At 44.0% G+C, this 12,500-nt stretch overlaps 1 protein-coding gene across 1 annotated transcript in view; it reads left to right on the plus strand.

The window, feature by feature from the left end:
- noc3l (NOC3-like DNA replication regulator) overlaps positions 1 to 12,500 on the plus strand; it is a 47,905-nt gene that overhangs the window by 29,401 nt on the left and 6,004 nt on the right. Inside the window, 6 exon segments of the mRNA XM_083787683.1 lie at positions 3,037 to 3,137; positions 6,950 to 7,022; positions 8,025 to 8,088; positions 8,476 to 8,547; positions 9,820 to 10,001; positions 12,203 to 12,331. Coding sequence (XP_083643809.1) covers positions 3,037 to 3,137; positions 6,950 to 7,022; positions 8,025 to 8,088; positions 8,476 to 8,547; positions 9,820 to 10,001; positions 12,203 to 12,331 — 621 coding nt within the window.

Here is a 12,500-nt window from a genome sequence, read left to right on the forward strand (position 1 = left end):
ATTTTTGGACCACAACGCTCATATGAGACGATATTAAGATGAGCCCATGTTATTCTCCATAGAGAAATTACTTATCTATAGCCTATGGGCTATAGTTCCACACATTGGAACTATCCATTGAGACAAAGCGGGGTGCTTTATGGGCTATAGTTCCACACATTGGAACTATCCCATTGAGACAAAGTGGGGTGCTATATGGGCTATAGTTCCACACATTGGAACTATCCCATTGAGACAAAGCGGGGTGCTATGGGCTATAGTTCCACACATTGGAACTATCCCATTGAGACAAAGCGGGGTGCCTATGGGCTATAGTTCCAAACATTGGAACTATCCCATTGAGACAAAGCGGGGTGCTATGGGCTATAGTTCCACACATTGGAACTATCCCATTGAGACAAAGCGGGGTGCCTATGGGCTATAGGGCTGACCCAAAAAAATCGATTAATCGATGTTCAATCGATACGCACGGGAATCGATTTTTAAATTTTTATTCGAATAGTCATTAAAAAAATAGCGGCCGCTTTTGGTCCGCGAGCCATGCTTGCGCCTCGCAGCACCTCGCAACGCCTCCTCTTTCCCCGTGTTAAAAACAAGGAAGCGCACCACAGCTCAGTGGACATTAAATATAGGCTACCATGTTTTATAAGTCATATAAAAACATTACTTACACCCAAATGAAAATATAAACTTCACAGATTATAGATCACATGGAATTATAACAATCTGTTGAGTATTGCCTGAATAATGGCACTATAAAATCTCAACTTTTATCGATGCACCATTGCGCTGAGAACCTTGTGGAGCCTGGCGGTGTATACCTATACTTGTGATTCCTGCTTGGATTCACATGGTGAGTGCGCGCACCGAAAATTCAAAGATCTGCAATCTCATGCGCTGCGTTGTGCATATTGGCTGAGTATAATGGCACGAATGAAACTAGGCCTATAGATTTATTTTGGCGATGCGGAGAATTGATTTTGCCGTTGCCAGCGATATATATTTTTTATTCTTGTCTGAAGACTGACCTGTTCCATCACTGTGAACTCCCATGCAGCAGAGCAGCTCCTACAGACCCAGACCAAAACACCTTTTCTCTTTGGCATTTAATTGCACCTGATCGTATTATTGTAATTATGTAGCCTATTTGCCTGTGTTTTTTCTTTTAATTATGTTTTTTTGTGTGCGCCGATGGTGATGCTCCACTTGTTTCAGCCTGTAGGCCTACAGCACTTTGGTCAGCTTTTATTGTTTTAAATGTGCTATATAAATAAAGTTTGATTTAGGCCTATATTGGAGCAGGTGCTGGCAAATAACTAATTACTGTAATGCCATGCAGTGAAGTTGCGCAAATGTCAACTCAATTAGCAAGCGGAGCTGCTCTCATGCGCTCTGCACTGTCTGCAGCACAATGACTGCAGATCTCTTCTTAAAGTTTACTTATTATGGTTTACTTTCAACCGTAAACCATAATATGATTGACCTTGGATTATAATTCTTCATCGACCAACAGCGCATGCAGCATGACTATGAGGTAATTTAACTATGTGGGATTTCTCCATCGGCATCGCATGTCGATAAAAATGGGATTTCACTAGTGGCAATATTCAGGCAATACTCAACAGATTGTTATAATTCCAAGTGATCTATAATCTGTGCAGTTTATATATTTTTTCCCATACGCACACTCACAGTCACATTAACTTTATGATCAATCAAATTAACCGTGGTTGATTTTATTTCTGACAAGTGTCAGGCTTGAAGAGTTCATTCATGTTACCGTTCGTTGACAATTGACAGAGGAGTTTGGATCATATATATTTTTATTTGATGGAGAGGTAATGCCTGTTTCAGGCGCTGTTTAATTGTTAAATAAAAGACCAATCCAATATGCGCTCCTCTCTCCTCTCTCTTTAAAATAAATGATACCAATCGAAGCATGCCTTTCTCTCCGCTATAGCGTTGTTTAAACCAAAGAGTCACTGCTCGCCTCGCGGCGCCTCGCATCCCCCCCCCCCCCCCCCCCGTTGGGTTTCGAAGCGTCGAAGATCGAAACAAATTTATATCGAAGCGTCGATCATCAAAAACGTAATCGAAGGTCAGCCCTAATGGGCTATAGTTCCAAACATTGGAACTATCCCATTGAGACAAAGCGGGGTGCCTATGGGCTATAGTTCCACACATTGGAACTATCCCATTGAGACAAAGCGGGGTGCTATATGGGCTATAGTTCCAAACATTGGAACTATCCCATTGAGACAAAGCGGGGTGCTATGGGCTATAGTTCCACACATTGGAACTATCCCATTGAGACAAAGCGGGGTGCCTATGGGCTATAGTTCCACACATTGGAACTATCCCATTGAGACAAAGCGGGGTGCTATATGTGCTATAGTTCCACACATTGGAACTATCCCATTGAGACAAAGCGGGCGCCTATGGGCTATAGTTCCACACATTGGAACTATCCCATTGAGACAAAGTGGGGTGCTTTATGGGCTATAGTTCCACACATTGGAACTATCCCATTGAGACAAAGCGGGGTGCTATGGGCTATAGTTCCACACATTGGAACTATCCCATATTTTTTATTCAAAATCAGGTAACATCACAGGCAAACTCTTCACATACTAGAGCATGTCTGAAATAAATATCAGAGCTGAAAACGAAGATTATAAAAATAAATTCAATGACTTAGCCTCGGTCAGATACGGTCACATATATTTAACTGATAAGACTGTTTTAAATGGTGCATCTCTCCTCTCCTCTCCTCTCCTCTCCTCTCCTCTCCTCTCCTCTCCTCTCCTCTCCTCTCCTCTCCTCTCCTCTCCTCTCCTCTCCTCTCCTCTCCTCTCCTCTCCTCTCCTCTCCTCTCCTCTCCTCTCCTCTCCTCTCCTCTCCTCTCCTCTCCTCTCCTCTCCTCTCCTCTCCTCTCCTCTCCTCTCCTCTCCTCTCCTCTCCTCTCCTCTCCTCTCCTCTCCTCTCCTCTCCTCTCCTCTCCATTCTAAATGCATTGCTCTCCTCTCCTCTCCTCAGCACACAGAGACTCTTAACATCGTGTTCCTCATCTACTTTCGGATTCTGAAGAAAGCGCCGAGACCTTATCTGTTACCCTCTGTCCTGGAGGGGCTGGCCAAGTAATGCACCACACACACACACACACACACACACACCGAATAATTTGAGCCGCGGTGGTAAGAGACTCACCTCTCACCCAAACACATCTCTCTGTTTTCACTAAAACTACAACATGACGTCACTGAGCCGCGGTGGTAAGAGACTCACCTCTCACCCCAAACACACCTCTCTGTTTTTACTAAAACTACAACATGACGTCACTGAGCCGCGGTGGTAAGAGACTCACCGCTCACCCAAACACACCTCTCTGTTTTCACTAAAACTACAACATGACGTCACTGAGCCGCGGTGGTAAGAGACTCACCTCTCACCCCAAACACATCTCTCTGTTTTTACTAAAACTACAACATGACGTCACTGAGCCGCGGTGGTAAGAGACTCACCTCTCACCCCAAACACATCTCTCTGTTTTTACTAAAACTACAACATGACGTCACTGAGCCGCGGTGGTAAGAGACTCACCGCTCACCCCAAACACACCTCTCTGTTTTTACTAAAACTACAACATGACGTCACTGAGCCGCGGTGGTAAGAGACTCACCTCTCACCCCAAACACACCTCTCTGTTTTTACTAAAACTACAACATGACGTCACTGAGCCGTGGTGGTAAGAGACTCACCGCTCATTCAAACACATCTCTCTGTTTTTACTAAAACTACAACATGACGTCACTGAGCCGCGGTGGTAAGAGACTCACCGCTCACCCCAAACACATCTCTCTGTTTTTACTAAAACTACAACATGACGTCACTGAGCCGCGGTGGTAAGAGACTCACCGCTCACCCCAAACACACCTCTCTGTTTTTACTAAAACTACAACATGACGTCACTGAGCCGCGGTGGTAAGAGACTCACCTCTCACCCCAAACACACCTCTCTGTTTTTACTAAAACTACAACATGACGTCACTGAGCCGCGGTGGTAAGAGACTCACCGCTCACCCCAAACACACCTCTCTGTTTTTACTAAAACTACAACATGACGTCACTGAGCCGCGGTGGTAAGAGACTCACCTCTCACCCCAAACACACCTCTCTGTTTTTACTAAAACTACAACATGACGTCACTGAGCCGCGGTGGTAAGAGACTCACCTCTCACCCCAAACACACCTCTCTGTTTTTACTAAAACTACAACATGACGTCACTGAGCCGCGGTGGTAAGAGACTCACCGCTCACCCCAAACACACCTCTCTGTTTTTACTAAAACTACAACATGACGTCACTGAGCCGCGGTGGTAAGAGACTCACCTCTCACCCCAAACACACCTCTCTGTTTTTACTAAAACTACAACATGACGTCACTGAGCCGCGGTGGTAAGAGACTCACCGCTCACCCCAAACACACCTCTCTGTTTTTACTAAAACTACAACATGACGTCACTGAGCCGCGGTGGTAAGAGACTCACCGCTCACCCCAAACACACCTCTCTGTTTTTACTAAAACTACAACATGACGTCACTGAGCCGCGGTGGTAAGAGACTCACCGCTCACCCCAAACACACCTCTCTGTTTTTACTAAAACTACAACATGACGTCACTGAGCCGCGGTGGTAAGAGACTCACCGCTCACCCCAAACACACCTCTCTGTTTTTACTAAAACTACAACATGACGTCACTGAGCCGCGGTGGTAAGAGACTCACCTCTCACCCCAAACACACCTCTCTGTTTTTCCTAAAACTACAACATGACGTCACTGAGCCGCAGTGGTAAGAGACTCACCGCTCACCCAAACACATCTCTCTGTTTTTACTAAAACTACAACATGACGTCACTGAGCCGCGGTGGTAAGAGACTCACCGCTCACCCCAAACACACCTCTCTGTTTTTACTAAAACTACAACATGACGTCACTGAGCCGCGGTGGTAAGAGACTCACCTCTCACCCCAAACACACCTCTCTGTTTTTACTAAAACTACAACATGACGTCACTGAGCCGTGGTGGTAAGAGACTCACCGCTCATTCAAACACATCTCTCTGTTTTTACTAAAACTACAACATGACGTCACTGAGCCGCGGTGGTAAGAGACTCACCTCTCACCCCAAACACATCTCTCTGTGTTTACTAAAACTACAACATGACGTCACTGAGCCGCGGTGGTAAGAGACTCACCGCTCACCCCAAACACATCTCTCTGTTTTTACTAAAACTACAACATGACGTCACTGAGCCGCGGTGGTAAGAGACTCACCGCTCAACCCAAACACACCTCTCTGTTTTTACTAAAACTACAACATGACGTCACTGAGCCGCGGTGGTAAGAGACTCACCGCTCACCCAAAACACACCTCTCTGTTTTTACTAAAACTACAACATGACGTCACTGAGCCGCGGTGGTAAGAGACTCACCTCTCACCCAAACACACCTCTCTGTTTTTACTAAAACTACAACATGACGTCACTGAGCCGCGGTGGTAAGAGACTCACCTCTCACCCAAACACACCTCTCTGTTTTTACTAAAACTACAACATGACGTCACTGAGCCGCGGTGGTAAGAGACTCACCTCTCACCCAAACACACCTCTCTGTTTTTACTAAAACTACAACATGACGTCACTGAGCCGCGGTGGTAAGAGACTCACCTCTCACCCAAACACACCTCTCTGTTTTTACTAAAACTACAACATGACGTCACTGAGCCGCGGTGGTAAGAGACTCACCACTCACCCAAACACATCTCTCTGTTTTTACTAAAACTACAACATGACGTCACTGAGCCGTGGTGGTAAGAGACTCACCGCTCATTCAAACACATCTCTCTGTTTTTACTAAAACTACAACATGACGTCACTGAGCCGCGGTGGTAAGAGACTCACCTCTCACCCCAAACACATCTCTCTGTGTTTACTAAAACTACAACATGACGTCACTGAGCCGCGGTGGTAAGAGACTCACCGCTCACCCCAAACACACCTCTCTGTTTTTACTAAAACTACAACATGACGTCACTGAGCCGCGGTGGTAAGAGACTCATCGCTCACCCAAACACATCTCTCTGTTTTTACTAAAACTACAACATGACGTCACTGAGCCGCGGTGGTAAGAGACTCATCGCTCACCCAAACACACCTCTCTGTTTTTACTAAAACTACAACATGACGTCACTGAGCCGCGGTGGTAAGAGACTCACCGCTCACCCAAACACACCTCTCTGTTTTTACTAAAACTACAACATGACGTCACTGAGCCGCGGTGGTAAGAGACTCACCTCTCACCCCAAACACATCTCTCTGTTTTTACTAAAACTACAACATGACGTCACTGAGCCGCGGTGGTAAGAGACTCACCTCTCACCCAAACACATCTCTCTGTTTTTACTAAAACTACAACATGACGTCACTGAGCCGCGGTGATGTCACTGAGCCGCGGTGGTAAGAAAGTACAGAATTTATTCCATATGTTGATCTGACCCTCCATTCCAAAGCGCCAGCGCTCGCCCAGCAGTGTCCAGGTCTTATTATTATTGTTATTGTTATTAACTCATTAATATTAATGTGTCCAGGTCTTATAACTCATTAATATTAATGTGTCCAGGTCTTATAACTCATTAATATTCATTGTGTCCAGGTCTTATAACTCATTAATATTCATTGTGTCCAGGTCTTATAACTCATTAATATTCATTGTGTCCAGGTCTTATAACTCATTAATATTAATGTGTCCAGGTCTTATAACTCATTAATATTCATTGTGTCCAGGTTATATATTACTGGTTATAAGTTATAACTCATTAATATTAATTGTGTCCAGGTCTTATAACTCATTAATATTAATTAGTTATAACTCATTAATAATTGTGTCCAGGTTTGCTCACCTGATCAATCTGGAGTTCTTCGACGACCTGCTCAATGTCCTCCAGGGCCTCATCCAATCAGGAGTGAGTATTGGTAACCATTAATGAATCAATTATTAACCCATTTTGGTGTTAGCATCATGTTATGCTTTAGCTATTGAAAAAATAGCAGATCTACAAGCTCATAGCGCGCCATGATGGGTGGGGGTGGGGGTCACTGGAACAACACTGGAACAACATATGTTCAGATGGGGGTCGGCGGCCAATTACATATATTTTTTTGGGGTTCTTGACATGAAATAGTTTGAGCACCACTGATATAGAGCGTCGCAGTCCCTCCCCCTTTCAGAACGACGAGTGGCCCAGGAAATGAAATGCAATGCATTTTCTCCATAGGCTCTTCTTAAAGTATTTATTTAAAGACGGTTACGCTGCGGACAAAGACAACTCGGATTGTGACAAATCATGACAATGAACACAATGTTTTGGGGCCGATCAAATAATTTATAAGAAGAAAAACAAAACAAACAGTGTAATTGTCTCCTGCCTTTATTTTTCTTCTTTCTAATGATTTGATCGGCCCAAAACATTGTGTTCATTGTCATGATTTGTCACGATCCGAGTTGGCTTTGTCCGCGGCGTAACCGTCTTTAAATAAATACTTTAAGAAATGCCTATGAGGAAAATGAACGGCGATTTCTTTTCCGGGTCTCTCGAGACTGTGACGCTCTATAGAAACATGAGGTATTTCAGAAAACTGTCAGGATTTAGAAGACATTTGTATACATTTTGACGTCGGGCCTAAACGGGTTAATTTCACGTCAAGGAACCCCAATAATTATCTGTATTTGACCGACCCACATCTGAACACGTTGACCGTGATTGGCTGACTGTGGCTGTCACTCCAAACGAGGGGCTGACTGTGATTGGCTGACTGTGGCTGTCACTCCAAACGAGGGGCTGACTGTGATTGGCTGACTGTGGCTGTCACTCCAAACGAGGGGCTGACTGTGATTGGCTGACTGTGGCTGTCACTCCAAACGAGGGGCTGACTGTGATTGGCTGACTGTGGCTGTCACTCAACAGGAGCTGTCGCACAGGGAGAACCTCCACTGCATCCAGACCGCCTTCAACATCCTGTCGGGACAAGGTGTGTGTGTGTGTGTGTGTGTGTGTGTGTGTGTGTGTGTGTGTGTGTGTGTGTGTGTGTGTGTGTGTGTGTGTGTGTGTGTGTGTGTGTGTGTGTGTGTGTGTGTGTGTGTGTGTGTGTGTGTGTGGGTGTGCCTGTGGGGGTGTGTGTGTGCCTGTGTGTGTGCCTGTGTGTGTGCCTGGGTGTGTGTGTGTGTGTGTGTGTGCCTGTGTGTGTGTGTGGGGGTGTGTGTGTGCCTGTGTGTGTGTGTGTGGAATCATTGATGCTTCAATATGTTGAAATACATGAATTTCTTTTTAAAAACTGTTGTTTCTACCAATGTCTATATTGTGTGTGTGTGCGCCTGTGTGTGTGTGTGTGTGTGTTTGTGTGTGTGTGTGTGTGTAGGTGATGTCCTCAACATTGATCCATTGAAGTTCTATTCTCAGTTGTATGAAACGTTACTACAACTAGATGCTGGTGAGTTCTGTGCGCACACGCACACACACACACACACACACACACACACACACACACACACACACACACACATGTGCGCGGTCATGTAGAGAATTATTAGATTAGAAAGAAGAAAATAAAGTCAGGAGACAACACTATTTGTTTTGTTTTTCTTCTTATAAATTATTTGATCGGCCCCAAAACATTGTGTTCATTGTCATGATTTGTCACTATCCGAGTTGTCTTTGTCCGCGGCGTAACCGTCTTTAAATAAATACTTTAAGAAAATCCTATGGAGAAATGCATTGGGATTCATTTCCTGGGCCACTCGTCGTTCTGAAAGGGGGAGGGACTGCGACGCTCTATATAGAAGTGTCTATTTGTACGTCTCTAAATGTTTTGATGAATTGAACAGGGTGGACCCTCTTGTGAACAAGTGTAATGCTTAATTGGGTCGTCCACTCACAGTTAACAATCTTTGTATTGAGTTTGTGCTTGAAATGTACTGTAATTCTGCAAACTGTTAATAAATATTTCAATCAATGTGATTGTCTACACGATGGTCACATATTTCAGCAGGTCACCGATTTCACCGTAACACGACTGCGAGGAGCCAGTTCACAATAAAATAAAGAAATTAAAAAAGAAACACTAAATAAAGTAAAAAAATAACAACCTTATTGCAGCATGGAAACCATTCCAGTCATTTCTAACTTTTTCAAAAATGGTGTTTAAAATCTTTAAAGAATATGAATTATTAAAGGGATTGTGACATAAAAAAAAAGGTTTTTGAATTGTTCTTGTTTTTTTTTAGGTTTTCTAATCTCAATTGCACCCAAAAAATGAATGAAATGAACTTTTAACATTCAGTAGACTTTCTGTGATCTGGGGTTTTCTGGCTCAAACAGGTGCTCTGATTTGCCGGCAGTAAGTGACATCACTTACTGCAAATCCCATATATGTCAATGGGATTTGCCAGCAGATGTCACTGTTTCACTGTGTTGCCTGTTTTCATTGTAGCTCAAAAGGCCCCAAAAACCCCAAAGAAAACTTCAGACCACAGTAAATCCACTGAATGTTCAAAGTTCAGGTTTTTTTGGGTGTAATTGAGGTCATAAAACCAAAAATAAAAAATAAAAATAAATGAAAATGAATGTCATAAAACCTTTAAGGTTTTTATAAAAATAAATACACTCAATATGGAGGTCAAGACTTCCTGGTTTCGTTTGCAACCCTAACGGGGGGGGGGGGGAACCGAACCCGTTTGAATATCCTGACTCCGCCCCCCCTCAGCGAAGCGTAACGATGACATCATCATCGTGCTGCGGTGCCTGGAGGTGATGCTGACGCGGCGCAGGAAGCATGTGACCCTGCAGCGGGCGATGTCATTCGTCAAGAGACTGAGCACGCTCGGCGTGCACACGCTGCCCAACGCCACCGTGGGGCTGATGGCGTCCTGCCGCGCTCTGCTGCACGTAAGAGAGTGTGTGTGTGTGTGTGTGTGTGTGTGTGTGTGTGTGTGTGTGTGTGTGTGTGTGTGTGTGTGTGTGTGTGTGTGTGTGTGTGTGTGTGTGTGTGTGTGTGTGTGTGTGTGTGTGTGTGTGTGTGCGCGCATGTGTGTGTGTTACTATGCTTCTGGGGCCAAACGTTAAGTGTGTTAAGCCACTAGGGGGCGTAAAAAAGGCTCCTGCCCAACGTTATACACGCTTTAAAAAGGCGTTAATGGCGTTGTCGGCAGTCTGGGAGATCATAAATGAATGAATGAAACTTTATTGACAGCCGTAGCCAGTAGAAGACAAACAACAATTAAAAAACATACAAAACAGTTACAAATAAATACATTGGTTCATAAAACTCTAAAAACTCTCTTGTAAAAAAAAAAGAAAATCTATAAGAGGCACTCGTACCAATGTTTCCACATCAGGGAGCGGTATCTAACAGTGCTAAACCTAGGATTAGTCAACACCTTAATCACATTATTAAGTGAGCCATTAAGTCTGCTTTTAAAGCTGAACATGAGGTTTCTTAGGAGAGCCTGGAAGGTGGTTAGACCAGAGTCGCAGAAGAGCTGACTAGCACTGCCACCCCTAGGCTTCTTCAGGAGAATCCTGAGAGCATCGTTATAAGCCACCTTTAGCTTGCGCAGACTCTCTTTTTTATAATTCACCCATAAGGGGGCTGTATACAGCGGGGTGCAGTAAGCTCTAAATAGGTTCACCTTGACCTCAACTGAACAGTAGTGAAATTTCCTGGCTAACATATTAGCTTGGACATAGAGCATTCTACGCTGTCTATACATGTCAGCATCATCTTCCATCTTATCTGTAATGATGTGCCCCAAATATTTACAGCTGCTACAAACAGAGAGGGTTTGATCCGACAAGTAGAACACAGGGAAATGCTGTTTCTGATCCCCCTTGGTCCTGCAAATGACTACCACACTCTTTTTGGCATTGTATTTGATGTCATACGTGACCCCATACTCAGAGCAAATGTTCAGTAGCTGCTGGAACCCAGCACTATACACGGGGAAACAATGGCCAAATCATCGGCATACATAAAATGGTTGATCAAAGTGTTACCTATCATGCAGCCAGTCCTACACCCTCCCAGCAGCCTTGACAGGTCATCCATATACAGATTGAAGAGGGCGGGGGACAGCAGCCTCCCCTGCCTCACCCCATTGCCTACACTGAAGGGGGAGGATAGGCTGTTCCCCCACTTAACCTGCATGCTCTGCTTGGCATACCAGTATGCCAGAATGCGTATAATGCATCCAGGCACACCCCTCTGCTTCAGTTTGACAAAGAGCTTGTAGTGGTTAATTCGGTCAAAGGCTTTGGAAGCGTCAATAAAACCTATCAGCATGGTTGATCCGTGTCTTCTGTAGGATTCTACTGCTTCTTTTAAGAAATAAGAAATAAGTTAATTAAAAAATAAGTTAATTAAAGAACAACTTTAATAGTTTTTTTCAACCAAGGTTCATGTTTTATGTTATTAGAGAAACTAAAAGGTGAGTGTTCTTTTTTTTTTCATTTGCTGCTTTCTTTAGTTTTAGAGCATTCGAGCATGGGGCTAAATATGTATTTTTTTACAACATTTTATGGTGATTTATTTTTGTATTATTTACTATAGTCCTAATAAACCCCAGGAAATTACATCTGGCCACAAAAGATCACAGGATCTACTGAATTTGAAGGTAGCCTACTGGGGGAAGGCTTATGTGTCACATTCAATATATCCTGTGATCTTTTGTGGCCAGATGTAATTTCTTGGGGTTTATTAGGACTATAGTAAATAATAAAATAATAAATCGCCATAACATTTTGTAAAAAATACATATCCCCATGCTCGAATGCCCCCGCCCCCCTGTCAAAAACTGCTAAAATCCCTAAAACAAAAGAAAGCAGCAAATGAAAGAAAATTAACACTCACCTTTTACTTTCTCTGATAACAACCTAAAACATGAAGATTGGTTGAAAAAAACTAAAGTTGTCCTTTAAGTCCTCGGCAGACATTGAGTTAATTAATGTCTGTGTCGTTTCAATTTCGCCCTGAGAGACTGTTCAATATAACGTGTGTGCGTGTGCGTGTGTGTGTGCGTGTGTGTGTGCGTGTGTGTGTGTGTGTGCGTGCGTGCGTGTGTGTGTGTGTGTGTGTGTGTGTGCGTCAACAGTCCTTCCCCAGGTGTGACATGCTATTGGACAACGAGTCTCAGGGGAGTGGTGTTTACCTGCCTGAGCTCGACCAACCAGAATACTGCAACCCTCAGAACACTGCATTATGGGAACTTCACACACTGCAGGTATGTGTACACGCACGCACACACACGCACACACGCACAGACACACACACACACACACACACACACACGTACGTACGCACTACATGAATACTGCATTGTGACGTTATAGAAAGTTGCGTCTGCTCTCAAACGATCAAACGCAAATTCCACCAGTTTTATTTAGCTACCA

This window comes from Protomyctophum parallelum (assembly GCF_964188405.1).
Source record: "Protomyctophum parallelum genome assembly, chromosome: 17".
NCBI lineage: Eukaryota > Metazoa > Chordata > Actinopteri > Myctophiformes > Myctophidae > Protomyctophum > Protomyctophum parallelum.